The sequence below is a fragment of the Eptesicus fuscus genome, chromosome 14 (genome assembly GCF_027574615.1).
Source record: "Eptesicus fuscus isolate TK198812 chromosome 14, DD_ASM_mEF_20220401, whole genome shotgun sequence".
NCBI lineage: Eukaryota > Metazoa > Chordata > Mammalia > Chiroptera > Vespertilionidae > Eptesicus > Eptesicus fuscus.
Genome location: NC_072486.1, coordinates 69,491,318 through 69,510,855, shown reverse-complemented (window position 1 = coordinate 69,510,855; position 19,538 = coordinate 69,491,318). Strand labels below are relative to the sequence as shown.

The window sequence follows — 19,538 nt, the reverse complement described above, 5'->3', positions numbered from 1 at the left end:
TTATTATGATCTCTGAACGCATAATAATCTGGCCACTCCGTGTATATGCTATATAATAAAAAGCTAATATGCAAATTGTCCCCTAGACCAGGAGTTCGACCAGCAGGCAGGCCGGCCAACCGCCCATGTCCCTTCCTCCTGGCCAGGCTGGACCCCACCCATGCACAAATTCATACAGAGTGGCCAGATTATTATGCGTTCAGAGATCATAATAATCTGGCCACTCAGTGTATTTGGGGGTATAGTCCAATAATTTCCCATACTGCCTTGCCACTCCTAAAACTAATAAATGAATTAAGTTTACACAGGGTAAGTCAATAGGTTTTAGTTCACATGTTTACACTTGTACCTATACTGTAATCATCTGTGTGTGTGTTTTTAAATCTAGTGGTACTGTAATGTGTGTGAATGTGCACAATTATGCCTGCGGTTAATATTATCTTAGAAATGTTCAGCACTGCTTCTGCTTTATGGAATCAGCAGGACTTTGACTGTTGCACTTGTTAGCTGGCCATCCCTGCTACAGACACCAGCCAATATTCAGCTTTCACCCAGAACACAAGAGACAGCACAACCACCGAGGAACTCAGAGACACTGACCCAACAATTCTTTGTTCAATATACAAGACCTTGTATATTCTTTTTTATTCAAAGCCAAAATGTTACTAAACATAATATGCTTCAAATGATAATATCCAACACAATGCTTCTCAGTAACATGAGGCATGACGAAAAGTATTTTGGTTATCTTTTAAAATAAACAACCTGAGTTATTCAGCTGTTTCAACAATTCTTGTTATGACTTGAATTGTGTCCCCTCCAAATGCTTATGCTGAGGTCCAAATCCTCACTAACTCAGAATCAGATCTTGCTTAGACACAGAGTTGTTGCAGGTGTGATTAGTTAAGATGAGGTCAGACGGGAGAAGAGTGAGTGACTAGCATCCTTATAAAAAGGGAAATTTGGAGACAGACACAAACAAGAGGAACTCCGTGGGAAGGTGAAGGCGGAGAGCAGGCGATGCTGCAAGCCAAGGAGCACCAATGATGGCCAGCCAACCACGGAAGGTGAGGGAGAGGCGTGGCGCAGGTCCTTCCTCGCACCCCTCAGAAGGAACCAACCCTGCTTACTAGTACACCTCCATCTCAGATTCTCAGCCTCGGAACCGGGAGACAAGAAGTACCTGCTGTTGAAGCAACTCACTTAGTGGCACTTTGTTATAGTAGCCCTGGGAAATTAATACAATTGTGAACCTCTTAAAAAAAAACAACTTGGCCCTCTTCCTTGTGTGTGCCTTTGGAGCCCAAAGCACTTTATTTTGGACATCCTTCAAGGTGGCAGGGTCCTGTCCTCCGAGATGATGTTTTTAACCCAAAGTTACTCATGTCTGAGACACGGATGTAACAGATCATTTGTGTAAGTATTCCAGTATCTTTTTCAAATTAGTTCCTTTACGCTATAAATTAATGAAGCTCATTCCTGTGCATCTCTACAATTGCCTTTGGCAGACCGGCTAAAAGATGTTTTGAACAATGTTAGTATTTCTAGTAAAAAAACGCCTAACCTCCTAAGGTCATGATCTTGAAACACATAAAAAGGCATTTTTTTTTACAGTTTCATTCTTTATAGCATATTCTATGTGCGTGTGCGTGCATGCGTGTGTGTGTGTGTGTGTGTGTTTGTGTGTGTGTGTGTTGTATCACGAGTGTGTCTGTTAAGCCAGAGGTTTACAATAGTGCTTTGTGTACCCAGGTGCTTGCCTGGAGATGTATCTGGGAAATGATTCCGGCCCCTCAGCCTGAGCAGCTTCCTTTCCATTTTGAGCTTCCCCTCTAGATCGAGGCTGCAGTAAAACTTTCGGTAAGGATGGAAAATATCTTACATCTGCCTGGTCCACCACAGGAAGAGCTAACTCGGAGAGGCTGTTGAGCACTTGAAATGTGGCTAGCGCAGCAGAGGAAATGAAAATTGTGTTTGATTTCATTTTCATTCAAATGGCCACACGTAGCTCTCGGCTGCTGTACAGGATGGTGTAGTTCTAGATTTTAATTGGAAGAAAAAGAATTCTGTGGCTGAAAACATCTGAAAATCACCACTAAAAGTGAAGTGATAGGAAAACTTCTGCTAACAAGGATTATTCGGATAAGTTCTTCCAGAAAACACAAATATGCAAGTTTCTTGGGCAGGGGACAATTGATTTTCATTCCAGGGAGCATCTAACTCCATTCCAACAGCTAACTAAAACTCCCATCACTTCTCGCTACCAGCAGGGGGGAGGGAAGAGGCCAGCACTTTCTCTGGAGAATGGGATTTTCCCCTACACGTTTTAATCTAATGGTACGTGGAGGTCCTATACCACAGTCCGCTAGGAACTCCAACGTGTGTTTTCCTGACCTCCAGAGTCAGCTACACCCTCTGCCTGCGTCTGTTTTTAAAGGACCCTGAGGAGGGGGCAAGGGAACTTGATTCTTAGACAACACATTTTAAAATCCAATTAATTCTAAAACCTACACCTTCCCAATGTCCTTTGTTAACACGTGATCAGTGTTCAGATTTGTACATTAATTTTTACCTTTATCCTGTTTTTCCACATACCAGAGCAAAAATTTCAAGGGCCTTTGTATTTGCACAGAAGAGGTTATTTCACTGGCATGTTGCGGGTTCTATACTTGTCATTATAAGAAAACTTTTATCCCCGATAAGCTAAACACATACGGCCTTACCTCTTGATACAGGTCACTGAGATCTTCCTGGTGGGCCTGTTTGGAACATCCTGGGAATTCCCTAACGCAGCAGGAATCTGGGGGCCAGTCCATCTCTGTCATTTCCAGCCAGTCGGTGAAATACACCACTCCACAGCACTTGAACTGTAAAAGAATACTGGTCAGGCTCAGAGACTACACAAATATTTTCTTTATTTATAGGAGGTTAAACAGCAGATTTCTTAAATTTTTGTAGCCAAAGCGAACATTATTCTTCATCACTTAATGACATGTGTACATTCTCGGTGGATGACAGAAATGTCGTAAAGGAGTCCCCAGTGGAACAATTCTGAACACTAATGCCCCTAACACCTGAACAGAGACCAAGCAGGACTCAGTCTCCCTCTCCCTCCCCCACCCTAAGATCCTCCACAAGTGATCTTACAGCAACAGAGTTCATAAGCACAACTAACAAAACAAATAGCTCAAGTCTTATATTTATCATTAAGCCTCTAGACACTGAAGAGTAGCTGATAAATCTACGTGTATATGCCTACTTACCAGTTTAACTGCTTAAAAATTCAAATATTATATTAAACGTTTCTGTAATCTCCCGAGAAAGGTTTGTTGACCAAAGCTCCCCTCACAAAGATTACAGACTTGGGTTCATTAACCAAAAAAAATCTCCAAAACTTTTTGAGATGTAAACATAACTTTGGCCAATAAATTTTTATCCATCCAAATAAGATTCTAGAAATAAACTATCATATTCCATCACATAAATAACAGAAGAAATGATATTCCTTTAACTTAAGTAAAGTTAGATTAAGAAAAAATTTTTTTTCTTTTTCCTTTTCTTTTTGTCTCATTTCACCAAGGTTTTGCAAAAACTTTCTCTGGCCAAGGTTTAGATACGCTGCTTAAGGATGGATGTAGATTAGGTTCAGAATAATTAACTATGATAATTTTTTGCCCTTGGGTAGAGGGGGGTTATACTCTTCATAGAGTGAAAAACAAGCACTATGGGCAGTGTCTGAGAAGAACTCTGCCAAGAGTGATTGGCTCTGTAAATTATGTAGCCCAACACATCCATCCGTGCCCAGGATTTACACTGTGCCATAAAATACCACAACCCACCATTTCAAGATTCAACTAAAATCCACTGTGAAGAATTCTGAACTTCTCAAGTAAAAATGAAACAAGGAAAATCCTAAAAATGACTTTACATTTTTTCATTTGCCTACATGTATAATTTTTAAAAGCAAAAATCACCTTAAGAGTATTACAAATGATGAATTACTGAACGCTATGAGTAATACTAAAATTTTCCAAGAAACTTTAAAATATTTTTAGTAATTTCCTTTTATAAACTTGTTCTCAAAGCCATGAATATATATCAGAGGCATCACAAATTAAGTCAAACAGCATTTGACACCACATATTTCATGTCATTAAGATTTCATAAAAAATCGTATGTAGTAAAAAGACTTTACTTTCTAAAAATCATACACGACTTACAAGAGTTCCAAGTCAGTCTTTCAAAAATCCTTGCACTAAGAGAGAACGCGCCTCTCTCATTTCCTAACGACATGTGTTTTTTCTGGTTGATGACAGAAGAATAGCTCTTGGCACATTCTAACCCCATCCACAACAGGGCAGCCCATTCATCTGGCCTTGTCAGGAAATGAGGTGCTCCACAGAAACTGCTTCTTCCAAATTACTTACGCATATCACCTTCGGTGCCAAACTTTTTTTAAATCTTAATGTCACTGAGATATTTTTTCTTTGTACACAGTTGTTTTTCATCCTTAGCAGAAGATACCGAATTGAAACTTTTCCTGAAAACTCCCTTAAGCAAACCCATTATGATGCCGCGTATGACTGTGGTCTACATCTCCCTGCAGTTTCCTGCCTCCCTCAAAACCACAGCGTGAGGCAGGGCCACTCCAGCTAACATTGTATCAAAGTCAAGAAAATCCCATCACTGTTTTATATATAAAGAAACTGAGGCTCTGATGGCCCAAGTAACTTGCCAAGATCACAGACTAGCAGGAAGCAGCACCTATTAATTCCAAAGCCTATTCTCCAACCACTATGTTAAAATAACCACATTTTTAAAAAGCAGGAGGTTTTTGTTTTTAATAAGGTATTTAATAAGCATCCCCAGGGTTTGAGAGTCCACGAGGCTGAAGGACATGCACAGAACAGCACCGAAAGAGTCAGGAAAACGGGTTGACAGGTCCCTCTCAGCTCTACTATTTATTTTGTTCAAAAGGAATGTTATGGGCTGAATTGTATGCCACCTGAAGTTCATGTTGAAGTTCTCATCCCCAAAATGTGACCATATTTGAAGGCAGTGTCTTTGCAGAGGTAATTAAATTAAGGCCATCAGGTGGACCCCAAACCCATATGCCTGATGTCCTTCTAAGGAGATGAAATTTAAACGCAAACACATGCAGAGGGAAGCCCACATGAAGCCACTAGGAGACAGCCATCTGCGAGCCCAGGACAGAGGCCTCCGAAGAAACCAACCCCACATGCCGTGATCGCAGACTCTGAGCCTCCCGAAATGTGAGACAGTGCATTTCAGTTGTTTGAGCCCCCCAGCCTGTGGTGCTTGGTGATAGCCACAGCCCTAGAAAACTAGTACAAGGGTGTTTTTTTAATCTTTTAGGATACCCAGAGGTCTTCACCACCTCCTCTGGGGTGAAATAGGCCTAAGATATGGAGGAGGAAATTTAGCATGCAACAAATCTAAAATTTGCAATGCTTGTACATTCTCTATCTAAGTGGAACTCCTTTTCCTACCATTTAAGGAAAAAAAAAAAAAAGTGCTTTGTTTTTTAACCTGTATTATCATGGTCTACATCACAACCCTCCTCCCCCGCAAAAAAAATAAAATAAAATAAAGAACTCTGGGCACCTTCTACCCAGGGCAGTAGCTAAACTCAGCTTCCTATAAATTCCCTAATGCTTCGCTTATTTTTGTTGCATGTTGTTTTTAGTACAAATGAACAGTAAACAAACAAAGTCAGGACGCATTTAAATAAACAGGAAATCTGTGTTACAATGATAATGGTCACCATCTCAACAGCGAGAACACAAAGGGCCAGATTTGGAGATTATCTTGGACTTGAACTTCTGCCCATATTCAAGCCAGAGTAACTGAGCAGAGAGCTGGCTATCTATCGTGGAAGACACTGGCCCTCAAATGCTTTGTGGCCCAGCTCTAAATAAAATCAAAGGAAACGGATACACTTGGTCATCTGGAAATGTCACTCCCATCACAAGGAAACTGCTTGGAAGAGAAGCTTGGTTTGAAGCAAGATCAGTGATGAACTTCAAGTCACCAGACTTTCAGCATCTAAATATAGTCCCCATGTGAGCAGATGCTTGCATGTAGTGCGGTGTGGAAGTTAGGTAAGAAAAGCTAAAAGCCACTATACTTTGTAATGTTATTGTTAATAACCATAAGCTAAATAAGATCAAACTTATCTAATCTTCCCAAGAACTTGAGGAGATATTGTATTATCCCCACTTTACAGGTGAGACTGAAGCTTAAGAAAGTTAAGGAAATTATAGAAGCTCATGAAACAGGAAGCAGGAGAGCCAGAATTTTCTGACTAGAAAGCTCATGCCTTTAACAACATATTGACTCCTAATTCTCAAGTGAGAATGATCATTTAAAATTTTAAATGAGAAAAAAAAGATGGCGGCGGAGGTGAAAGGCTGATCTGTTGCCTCGCATGGCAGTTTCGGAAATACAACTGAAACATGGACTGGTGAGGGTGGCGACTGCTGCTCGTGTCTCCCCAGACCGGGCGGCTGCTCCTCTCAGTCAGCACCGCAGCTGGGGCCATGGGCTCGTGGGCACCGCGGCGGCTGCTGTGGCGGCGGCCGCGGACTCGGCGCAGCGGCTCTCGGTGAAGGAAGAGACCATCTTTCTGCAGGAGGGGCTCATCTGCGCCACCGACCTGGCCGAGCTGCGCAGTGAGATCCTCGGGGCCCTGGAGGCCGCCAACACCGATTTGGAGGAATCTTAGGAGTTCTCATCTTACATTCAAGTCCTCTAGCCATTTTGACAGAGGAGAATCAAGAAGGCGGCTAAGCTAAACAAAGGAACTGCGAACTGCGCCGCGCACAGCAATTTCAGGGGCACGACTGGAGGACAGAGCGTCTGCAGCCCAGAACTACAGGAGAGATGGCTGAATGGTAGATTTACAGCTAAGAGGGAAGAGGAAACCAGCGAAATCGGAGGGGACGAGGTGCGGAGGCGCGTGGGTCGGGCTGGTGGCGGGGGAAAGGGGCTTTTGTTCCAAACCTAGGGGAGATTAGCTCTCCATCACCCTGAAATCCAGCTTCTGGGGACCCGCGGGAGACCCAGATGCCTGCGGGGAGAGGCGGGACTCTTGCGGAGGTGCGCCCAGCAATCAGTGTTTGCTGCGCTGGAGCGCGGAACGAGGGGATTTAGAAACGTGGAAGGCAGAAGGAGCAGACTTGCAGCCATTGCGGCTCGCCGCACCATGGCCTGTTGGCGCCCTGAGACCCTGCCCCGCCCTGGGACCCACCCCGCCCTGGGACCCGCCCCGCATGTTTTGAAGACCCGCCCCGCAAGTCTTGCAGGCGCACCTGCGCTCCAAGCAACGGCTTATGCATGTGGGTGGCCTGCCCTCTGGCAGCGGACCAGATGAACTGCTGTTCTAGTCGGACTGCTGCAGGGCCACTCAGACAGGAGGAGGAAACTACAGTTTTTGCTGTAATCCCTGCTGAGTGCCTAAGGCAGTAGCTGATCTACACCCCATTGGAGACCCAGAAACGAGGGCATCTAGTGGTCTGTGGGAGATGACACCAGATTTCAACCACGCGCATAAGGGACACATTCAGTGAGCGCCAAAGCCTTGCTGCACCAAGACCAGGCCCATAAACGTGTCTCCTGCACAGCAACTCTTCCTTTATAGACAAAGAGAGCCCTCCCAGTGACACCAACAACAATCAAGACTTAACTATACAAAGGAGGACCAAGATGGAGGCATAGGGCGGAAGCCTGATTGTTGCCTACCACAACAACTTTGAGACTACGACAGGAGAGCAGAGCAGACACCATCCAAGACCACCATAGAGCTGGCTGAGTGGATGCTCTACAACTAGAATAAAAGAGGGGTATGCGGGATGATGCTGATGCAGGTGACCCAAAGACCACACTTTAAGAACTACGGCTCAGGCGACACAATGGCGGCCTGGAACGTGCTCGGCGCAGTTCCCCCGGCGGTCTCCGGCTGAGGGGACGGCTCCACTGGCTGCCGAGCACGGACAGACAAGCCCCTATGAGACATGGGGTGGGAGACTCCGCGCTTGCTGACCTCCGAGTCCTTCAAGAATCTCAATGCCCCGGAAGCGGCCAGGTGCGCATGCTCGGCGACCGGCCACCGCTGCGGACCCAAGGGCCGACGCAGCGACGCTGGACCGGCCCACCGCCATGCACCGGGCGCACCGGAGCTTCGCCGAGCCGCCGCCCGACGAGTTCTGCAGCAGCCGTCCTGGAGCTCTGGCAGGATGGCCAGGGGAATTGCTGAGGGGGGGGTTGACCGGCAGGAATTGGGATCGGGAGGACGGGGCCCCGCTGGGACCCGGGTGCAGGCGGGGTTGCGCGCCTCTGGGCTCGGGTGTGGTCACACGCCTCTGGGTATAGGTGAGGCCTCACGCCCCTGGGTCTGGGTGAGGCCACGTGCCCCTGGGTCCAGGTGAGGCCGGATTCCGGGTCCGGGTGAGGCCATGTGCCCCTGGACCCGGATGACGCTGGGTCCCGTGCCCGGGTGAGGCCAAGCGCCCCTGGGTCTGGGAGAGGCCAAGCGCCCCTGGGTCCGGGTGAGACCATGTGTCCCTGGATCCGGGTGAGGCCTCGTGCACCTAGGTCCAGGTGAGGCCACGTGCCCCTGGGTCTGGGAGAGGCCACGCACCCCTGGGTCCGGGCGAGACCATGTGTCCCTGGATCCGGGTGAGGCCTCGTGCACCTAGGCCCGGGTGAGGCCACGTGCCCCTGGGTCTGGGGGAGGCCAAGCGTCCCTGGGTCCGGGTGAGACCATGTGTCCCTGGATCCGGGTGAGGCCTCGTGCACCTAGGTCCGGGTGAGGCCACACGCCCCTGGGTCTGGGAGAGGCCACGCGCCCCTGGGTCCGGGTGAGACCATGTGTCCCTGGATCCAGGTGAGGCCTCGCGCACCTAGGCCCGGGTGAGGCCAAGTGCCCCTGGGTCTGGGAGAGGCCAAGCGCCCCCGGGTCCGGGTGAGGCCACGTGTCCCTGGATCTGGGTGAGGCCTCGTGCACCTAGGTCCGGGTGAAGCCACGTGCCCCTGGGTCTGGGAGAAGCCACGCGCCCCCGGGTCCGGGTGAGGCCATGTGCCCCTGGGTCCGGGTGAGGCCTTGCGCCCCTGGGTCCGGGTGAAGCCGGATCCTGGGTCCGGGTGAGGCCGTGTGCCCCTGGATCCACCCGGGTGAGGCTGGGTCCCGGGCCCGGGTGAGGCCACGCGCCCCTTGGGTATGGGTGAGGCCACGTGCCCCTTAGTCCGGGTGAAGCCGTGCCCCTGGGTCCGGCCGAGACCAAACCAGAGGGAGTCGGACCTCCGTTACCACCATTTGTCCACCATCCAGAGCTGAGGGGTCAGTGCTGACATGTACACATAAGGAACTGGTGGACATTGAAATTGGGTCTCAAAAGAACTGTTGGTCCAGAAAGAAACTCACTACAGACTGATTCATTTGCCTGTCAGCATAACTATTATTGCTCGTCTCACATTCAGTTCTCATAAGTATATATCTAGTGACATATGATCTCGCTCATCTAGGGGAAATGATGAACAACATAGACTGAGGAACAAGAACAGAACCAGAAGCAAGGAGGCATCGATCGGACTATCGGGCCTCAGAGGGAGGATAGGGGAGGGTGGGGGGAGGGGGAGAGTTCAACCAAAGGACTTGTGTGCATGCATATGAGCCTATCCAACGGTTAAGTTCAACAGGGGGTTGGGGATGCATGGGGAGGGGGGTGGGATGGGAATGGGGGGATGAGGACAAATATGTGACACCTTAATCAATAAAGAAATTTAAAAAGAAAAAAAAAAAAAAAATAAATAAATAAATAAATAAATAAAAATAAATAAAAATAAAATTTTAAATGAGGTTTAAAATACAAATAGCTCTAAAAGTGATGAAAAAATGATCTATTCAAAGAGAAGGTGGATATTTATTGACTCATGAAAAGGAAACTTCACAGTAGCTTAGTAAAGAGGCTTTTAAAAAATTTTGAAACTATAGAGAAGCATGTGCAATGTAGAGGAAATGGTATACATGGGAAGGAAAGCAGAACCTGGCTGTCCTTAAGGCATTTCTCAATAAAGAATCACACCAGTGGTAACTGAATCACAGGCTTAACTTTTCAGCACAGAGAACGTGACCAAGGCCAAAGCTTTGAACATTTGTTTTGAAAGTACGCCATTTATTCTATACCAGTGGTCGGCAAACCGCGGCTCGCGAGCCACATGCGGCTCTTTGGCCCCTTGAGTGCGGCTCTTCCACAAAATACCACGGCCTGGGCGAGTCTATTTTGAAGAAGTGGCGTTAGAAGAAGTTTAAGTTTAAAAAATTTGGCTCTCAAAGGAAATTTCAATCGTTGTACTGTTGATATTTGGCTCTGTTGACTAATGAGTTTGCCGACCACCCTTTACCTCAGCAATGGTAGCACTTACCTCTCTCTGAAAAAAATTCCAAGCGTGAGTAAGCCAGCGGTATCTAGGTAAGCCATAATTCGTCATTCTGGCTTTCAAAGTGACCATGTCTGACCACTGTACTGGAAGCTGAAGATAAAAAACAGAATATCAGCAACTGTAACACAGAGACACACACTCAGACGCAAAGACATTCACAGATACACAAACTCGGTTGCTCATAGTCTCATACACATACTCACACATGCCTGGAATATGCTGTAATTGACAAGTACTTTATATTTGTTGTAGCCTGTGTTAACTCAGAGCTACTAAATACTTACTGGGCAATCTCTGCTTGTAGGTTTTTGTACTAAATGTAGAGGTATGTCATATAAAGCAAAGTAATGCAAAGTCAGCTAATGCCGGTATTGAGCTCCAGGAGATCACAAGACAAGTGCACGGTGTGTTCTACAGACACACCTGAAGAGCTCCCCAACAAACCATCCCTGCAGAGCAGTGCCTTTTGACTTCACTTCAGAAAATAGCTGTTTTTGAAGAAACTGCAGATTATGGTATTAACATAAAGGGGGAAGAATCAAGAAGAAAAAGAGCTCAACTCAAGCGTCACTCTGGGATAAGTTTGTGAACACCTTTTCAAAATCTGGATTTCATAGGCACGCTGGAATTCTAGAAAAATCAGTTCCCAAATCGAAGCATTGTCTGTGCTTCTATTCTCAGGTCACCTAGCACCGTGTCCCTTGACAGAATGTTTAATCGTGCCAGAGCTTCCGGTACACAACACAACACCGGACCAGAAATCCAGTCAGCGCAACAGTCTGTTACCAACTGTGCCCCAGGAGGAATGGGGCACACAAATCCCCGTCTCATGGCATGTGCGGTGCTAACGTGGCTTCTGGGAGGCGGGCAGACATCCACATCTGACCTATGGTGTCACCCACACCAGGCTTAGACAAGCAAGCTTGACACTCCCTCAAGAATTGGATCACTTGGAAATCTTATTTTTAAAAATAGTGATACCAATAGGGGTAGTTTAAAAATCCCTGACCACAGACATTCTTCATTTTCCCTTTGTTAATATTCTTTTTTATGACTTGGAAATGTCATGGTACAAAAGAAAACACCCCAACACGTACTTGGGCACACAACTTTGTTTCCTACATCACGGGCTTAGTGTTCATGTGGTTTCAACAAAGCTCAAGGTGCTAACCAGAGCGCAAGCTACTCACTATAAATTATTATCGTCTCCTATCCTTTTAAGCATAAAATACATGAAAGTGAAATGAATTCTCCAGAAATTTATCATCTGACTTAATATCACTGACAGATTTTTTTTTTTTTTGAGAAAAGAAATAACGAATAAGAGGTGACAATGTACGGAGAAAGAATGGAGAAACAGACAGTCTGATGTCAAATCTTTTGGTTTGGTGATTAGGACAGTCTCATTCTTAATGTTGTTTTCCAAAATAAACATAAGTTGTTTCTCCCTTTTGGCCACAATCAGTCTTGAGACCAAATGTGGCAAGAAACAGAGATCACTGAGGTTCTGGAATAAAGTACAAGGATCTGGTCCTTAAAGGAAAACACTCATTTGCTGGCTCCTTGCATGGAGCAGCTAAGAGCGCAAATCGCACAGAATCTATGCAGAGGCTAGATTCTGTGCGATTTGGCAGCTAATAAACTCTAAGGGCACTTTTCACTCACACTGCTGTTAGTGAAAAAAAACAAGTTAAAAACATGCAAAAATTGCTTACTTTTACACAGGCCTTGCTCTATCCTGGTGAAGGATAGATTAATGGGGAAGATTACCATAAGCAAAACCGTGATGTACGCCATCAACTGAGATGGCAGTCTGAACCCACCTACTACCACTGTGATACTTAAAAAGATATTTTCAGATAGCTCCTTAACAGAATAGAAGACAGTATCTAAACAGTAAGGATAAATTCTTTTCGATGAACTCAAGTATCTTAGAATTATATTAGAACCAAAATATTTCCAGTCAAATACATTAAATTAATTCATTTCAAACTGTTTTAACTTAGGAGATTTACCAACATTAGTATGACATAAACACCGTAGAAACCATTTTTAAAATCCAGAGAAAGTAAACTCATCTCTAAAAACCCTTTAATTATCCAAAAAATTCAATCGAAAGCTGAGGTGAGGGGATCAATAATTAATTATATAATTTTCTATATTTTGCTTGAATGTCAGAGACACATGCATTTTTTAAAAACAGAAAAATATTAAGAGACCATCTCTTTATCAATGAAACACAAAAACTGAACCCCTGAAAACAACTAATTTTTCACCCCCCTACATATGCAAAGTTTCTAGGGTAAGAAGTGAAAATATGATTCTCAAAGATAGCACGAGTATTCCTATTTAATAGATTTCATTTTCAGAAAGTTAAGTTACATTAAATTACTTAGAATCTGTGTCGATTTTTCAATTTTTATAGAAAAATACATAATTATAAATTCTCTCTTCTTTCTGAGAGTTGTCACACATTGGGGACGCTTCAGAGGGCTTTTCAGAGGGGTTCTGAGCAGAGGCAGTGTCAAAGCATCATTTACATATAAATTGGAGTATGCAGAGAACCAACTAGTCTGCAATTACCACTTAGTAATCAAAACAGTGTCACAGCAGATTCAGCATAAAATCTTTAATAACTGCATCAGTACCATAAAACAACTTCAATTTTCTTACACAGCTGCCGAAATGCCTCTCTGAAACAAATACAAAATGATCTGCCTCTCAGCTTAAGAACTCTTACATTTTAAAGAGTTGAAGACTCAACTGGGGAAACTGTCACAAATGCACATGCCCAGTCCTCTGCCCCTTCTCCCTCTGCTTTTCCCTCTATTCTGATTTAGCAAACCTGGCCTCGAGCCCTAGTTTTGAGAATCACCTTTGGTGACTCCTGCTAGACAGTCTGAGGACTCCATGTTGAAAAGCATCATCTTACTGGAATTACCCTGACACTTACAGTGGGGAAATCTGGCCTGCCACCATGAAAACAGCCAGCGATCACAGGCATGCAGAGGTGTAAACCTACCAACGTCCACCAATAAAGTGAACAAACAGTAAGTAAGTAATAATGGCCTACATGAGCAAGAGTGAAGTGCACATGGTAAAGCAAACATGACTGCTAACATCTTAAGACTGAGAAACTTTTATTCTCATCCATTCTAATCCTATCTAATAAAAGAGTAATATGCAAATAGACCATCACTCCAACACACAAGATGGCTGACCCCATGTGGACACTAGATGGCCGCCACAAGATGGCCAGCAGGGGAGGGCAGTTGGGAGGGACCAGGCCTGCCAGGGAGGGCAGTTGTGGGTGATCAGGCCAGCAGGGGAGGGCAGTTGGGAGGGACCAGGCCTGCAAGGGAGGGCAGTTGGGGGCAATCAAGCCTGCAGGGAAGGGCAGTTGGGAGGGACCAGGCCTGCATGGGAGGGCAGTTAGGGGTGACCAGGCCTGCAGAGAAGCGCAGTTAGGGGTGACCAGGCCAGCAGGGGAGGGCAGTTAGGGGTAACCAGGCCTGCAGGGAAGGGCAGATAGGGGCAATCATGCTGGCAGGGGAGTGGTTAGGGGGTGATCAGGCTGGCAGGCAGAAGTGGTAAGGGGCAATCAGGAAGGCAGGCAGGCAAACAGTTGGGAGCCAGCAATCCTGGATTGTGAGAGGTATGTCTGACTGCCCGTTTAGGCCCGATCCTACCAGGCTCGGGCCTAAACGGGCAGACGGACATCCCTCGAGGGGTCCCAGATTTGAGAGGGTGCAGGCTGGGCTGAGGGACACCCCCCCATGCACGAATTCCGTGCACTGGGCCACTAGTATAACTATAAACGTTGGTCCTGTGGTTTCAACTGCAAAAGTAAAAGAGAGAAAAACTGAAGAGCTGTTTCCATGTAGCCAAGTGTCCAACTGTCAGAGTGTTTCTAGGCTGGAGGAAACGCACGGCAACTCTTCAAATAACGCGTCTTGAAGTGGACGATGGCTCAGCGTGGGGCCAACAGGGGATGCGTGCCTCCCAGTCATGGGTGGACAGCTTTTTATAAGGCTTTTGGGCAGATTTTCAAGCTTTCTTAAACTTGTTGCAAATAAGAATCTTTCCGAACTATATACTCAAAAATTGGTAAAACTACTTTAAAACACATATTATTTTAAGTCTATTATATCCATGCTTAAGCAATCCGTGGAATTAAAAACACATATCATAGTACACCAAAGGAAATATTGCAAATTAGGGTTTGGAACTATGCTTTAGACACAGAAAAGACAGTGTTACTTTTCAGAAGTACTGGGACTACATGTTATCCTATAGTATAAATATTCAAATCAATAACCATGTGCCTAAATTACTCCAAAGGATCTGATCTACAAGACTGACCTGGATATAGTTTCAGATTGTGATTGTACCCCATTTTGAACTCACCATAATTTCCTGCTCATATGTCCAAACACCACAAGCCAGTTCCACACAGAAAATGACAAGTAAACTTCCAAAATACTGTAGGAAAACAGAAAATTAATGCTGTTAGAGTAGCATCAAAGCAAAATATGGCCATCTGAGACAAGCTAAATATTACTTGGTGCTGTTTATCCAATGAAAGAAAAGAGGCGCACATCTGGGATGCTCCCTCAGGAGCAGATGGGGGAAATTTCAGCAACTTAGAGACATCTGCAGACAACACTGAATATCCACCTAGTGGTCTGCGTACCAAATACTTTCATAGTTTTTTTTTTTGTTAATCTTTATCTGAGGATATTTTTCCATTGATTTCTAGAGAGTGGAAGGGAGCAGGGGAGACAGAGAGAGAGAAACATCGATGTGAAAGAGACACATCTATTGGTTGCCTCTCACATGCACCCTGACCAGGGCCAGGGATCGAGCCTGCAATCAAGGTACATGCCCTTGACCAGAATCGAACCCGGGACCCTTCAGTCCACAGGCCAATGCTCTATCCACCGAGCCAAACTAGCTAGGGCTCAAATATTTTCATACTTAATTCATTCAAAAACCTTGTGAAATGGATAGGTCTACTTCATTTTGCAAATGAGAAAATTAATGCCAAAAGTAAACGAGAGTTGCTCACGAATGTGCATAGTAAATTTTGGAGAAGTTGCCAGCCATGTTCTCTATGGTATAACTCGTCAGCTCTCCGGTTGTGCAGATAACTTTACAGAAGTAAGTAGTAAAAGTGTGAGAAAGAATGGGTTCTCTGAAAGTTCTCTGCACTAATTGCAGCAGAAAGAAAACAGTGCCACTGTTCTCGAATCTTCCACGCTGCTTCTGGTGCGGGGTCAGAATGGGGGTACCAGGTTGTGATGATTATTGATTATTTCCTTTCACTGGAGTGGCAACTCCCTTAAGGCCAGGAACTTGATTGTGTTCCTCATCACAAAGCAGGTGTTCCATAAAAGCATAAATGAAGAGAGAGCAGATCGCTATGTGGTCAGGGGCCGGGAGCTCCCTGGGGCTGGGTGATCGGGAGAGGCCTCTTCATGAAGGGAATCTTCAAGGTGAATCCGTAATGACAAGGAGAAGGTGATGCTGTGAAGATGTGTGCGAAAGCAACTAGGAAGAGGCAATATCAAAAGCATGGCCACCTTTCAGAGTGAGCTAGTCAATCAAGAACTCAGTGGTACCTGGTTGGGAAAGGTACAGGGCACAGATTTACTTGACCTTACGACAAATTAAATCTAAAATGTAATTCAAAGAAAATGTATTTTTTGTTTTTTGTTACAAATGATGCTGCAGCTTCAAGGTCAGCGGTCTCTGCTTCATTGCCACTGCATTCGTCTCAAACATCCGGTCTTCTAATTCCAAGGAAAACTTTTAATATAGCATACACAGCTCAACTGCATTTATGCTTACATTTTCTTATTTGTGTGTTTGTTTTTTTAGAGAGAGAGGAAGGGGGAGGGAGAGAGAGACACATGGACTTGTTGTTCTACTTTTATGCATTCATTGGTTGACTCTTGCCTGAGCCCTGACCAGGGACTGAATGAACCTGCAACCTTGGCGTATCAGGACGGCGCTCTAACCAACTGAGCTACTCAGCTAGGACTGCATTTCCTTTTTCAGGGACCTCCGAGTCCTAGATAAAGGCATCCTCATGTTGGTTGTTGCACAAAGAATCACTCTGCCATTAATTAGCTTAAGGGATGGATCTAATTGAGGCATCTATTAGGCACGGTGCTAATCCATAGTTTTAATAAAACAAAACTAACCAAGAATTAAGCTACAGCTCCGCTGAGCTTTGTTAAGGTTGGAAGTGTACTCGTGTGTCATATTTCACTACAAAACCATCGGTTGTCCTCAACAGTATTGGGAACATGTATACACATCTCTGGTAACGGTGTCGGCATGTGTCTCTCATGTTTCTTTTTTCTTTTCTTTTTTTTTTAATATATTTTATTGATTTTTTACAGAGAGGAAGAGAGGGATAGAGAGTTAGAAACATCGATGAGAGAGAAACATCGATGAGAGAGAAACATCGATCAGCTGCCTCTTGCACACCCCCTACTGGGGATGTGCCCGCAACCAAGGTACATGCCCTTGACCAGAATCGAACCTGGGACCCTTGAGTCCGCAGGCCGACACTCTATCCACTGAGCCAAACCGGTTTCGGCTCATGTTTCTTACTTTCCCAGCGCACGCGGTTTCCTGAGAGGATCTGTACCAACCTAGTTTGCAGATCTTTCCTCTTCTTTCCTCTCCTTACTGCTCTCCTTCTAGAACGGTGTGAAGAGCTCTGAACTTAGAGTCAGAAGACTGAAGTTCCAATACAGCTCTGAAACACACTCTGTGACCTTCTGGCAAAATCATCATACTACCCTGGCATCAGTTTGCTCATCTGTATAATGAAATTAAAAATAAGGCCTTCTTTACTGCTATCAAGGTTGATTTGATAAATGGGAAAGTGCTTTGAAAAAATTTAATCCTCAACCGAGGATATTTTTCCATTGATTTTCTTTTTTTTTTTAAGAGAGAGTGGAAGAGAGAGGAAAAGACAGAAAGAAATTATCACTCGATTGATTGCCTCCTGCATGAGCCCTAACCAGGACCTGGGCCAGGGAGGAAGGAGCCTACAACCAAGGTATGTGCCCTTGACCAGAATCGAATCTGGGACCCTTCAGTCCGCAGACTGACGCTCTATCAAACCAGCTAGGGGTGAAATTTTTTAAATTTCGAAGTTGTGAAGTATTATATCAACACTATTCTGAACTAGTTTGTGAAACACAATCCAATATTAACTTGTCCATTTCTCCCGGACTTCGCCTTAATTTCCAGCAGTGTGCCACGGTTCTTCCTCATCATCATTTTCCAGTATTTCATCTCCTGTTCTTTACCATTTTCCTTTATTCCATCTTCCACGCATCAGGGTTTCTCTGCTGGCTGCACATCAATCCTGGGAGGCTTCGGCGTTTAAGCCAGCTGGCTGCCTCCCCCACAAGTCTCAGTGCTCACTGATCTGCCAGACCACCAGTTCTGACTGGCAGATAGCCTATCCTTAAACATCATTTCATCCCCGGTGTCCAAACAGTAGCTGTCACACAGCAGGTATTCAATAAATGTCAGTGGAAATAATGATCAGCTTACCAACTGAAGAAAAAAAACAGCACAATTTCAGATTTCCTTGAGTTTCTCTAAATGAGAGTTTCTGGTTATCGTTTGACTCCCCTGGATTTCTGCTTACACATTTCTATTTTGAATATTGCCTCTGTTTTACTATGTGAATTATACTATGATAATTTAGTGTGCCTTTAAGCATTTAAGACAATTTACACGGCTAAAGAAAAGAAACAATATACAGGCTCTCCCCATATTTCCTGGGTTACTATTATCTAAACATTTTAAACAAATGAAGACTGGAAAAGCATGTGCTTAGACAAGGAAGTGAGAATGCAATTATTTGCATTATACACTATTTTATTTGCTTTAAATATTATTCAATACAGAGTTCCTTAAAATAGCTAAGTTCTCCTACTGTAATTAAAGTAAAATTTGTGTTATACAAAGAGGTTTTATTCCTAAACATAATGTTCATTAAAATGTAATCAAGTCAGGCAAGCTGATAATAGGACACAGCCCCAAAAAGATGTAATTAATTTGTGATTTTTTTTCCCATCAAATCTCTCAAGCTGAGAATAATTACTTTTAGTTAAAATATGAGGGCCCTTGCCCTGGCCAAGTGGTTCAGTTAGTTGGAGCTTCATCCCATACACCAAAAGGTGGCGGGTTCAATCCCTAGTTGGGGTGCTTATGGGAGGGAGGCAATGGTTGATGTTTCTTTCTCTCTCTCTCTTTTTCTCTGTCCCTCCCTCCCTCCAAACCTCCCTCCCTTTTTTCTCTCAAATCAATAAAAACATATCCTCAGGTAAGGATTAAAAAAAAAAAGAAAAGTGCCCTCACTGGGTTAGATAATAGGAGATTTTATAAAACACTGTATGTGAAATTGCTTTGTTGATTTCTTTTTTTTTTTTAACTATACAAATGGAATAACATGGGCTCTGAAATAAAAGAGACCTGGCTTCAGGTTCTGGCTCCTTACATACCAATTGGATGACCTTGAGCAAACCACTAAGCCTCCGTTTCCTCCCATGTAAAATGAGAATGTTAGAATTGCCTGGCAGTGCTGTACTAAGGATTCAGGCAGGTCCGGTGCTGTCTCATGGTAAGCACTACCTAAAGATAACCATTATCAACCAGATTACAGTATCTGTTAGAATATAAACTCCATGAGGACAAGAGGTATCATGTAATGCTTTAAATACTGTACTTCACACACAGCCTGACATAGGGCACATACCCAATGCACACAGATGGAACTATGATTGGAGGTGGTGAATAAAGCTTTTTATCTCCACCTAAGACTATCAGCGTCATTCTCACTGAAGCACAAGGAAAACCCCTGTCCAGTGCAAACATAGCTGGTATTTTTTCAAAACATCTTTATTGGGAAACTAAAGCAGGAAGGGTGTGGAGGGTGTGGAATCCAACTTCTTTTATTAAAATACTGAAATCAATTCGTCTGTTATTTTAAACGAAAGTTGACCAAAGAATGGCAAGAATGGCAAAGGCTACCAGTATTGTCCCCT

The 19,538-nt window shown here is 44.5% G+C and overlaps 1 protein-coding gene across 1 annotated transcript in view; it reads right to left on the bottom strand.

Moving 5' to 3' along the window:
* Positions 1-19,538, bottom strand: part of TSPAN12 (tetraspanin 12) — a 74,711-nt gene that overhangs the window by 15,706 nt on the left and 39,467 nt on the right. Inside the window, exons 6-8 of the mRNA XM_008157584.3 lie at positions 14,869-14,943; positions 10,444-10,551; positions 2,724-2,867 (exon numbers count right to left, since the gene is read on the bottom strand). Of these exons, the coding sequence (XP_008155806.1) occupies positions 2,724-2,867; positions 10,444-10,551; positions 14,869-14,943 (327 nt within the window). The remainder of the gene's footprint in view (positions 1-2,723; positions 2,868-10,443; positions 10,552-14,868; positions 14,944-19,538) is intronic.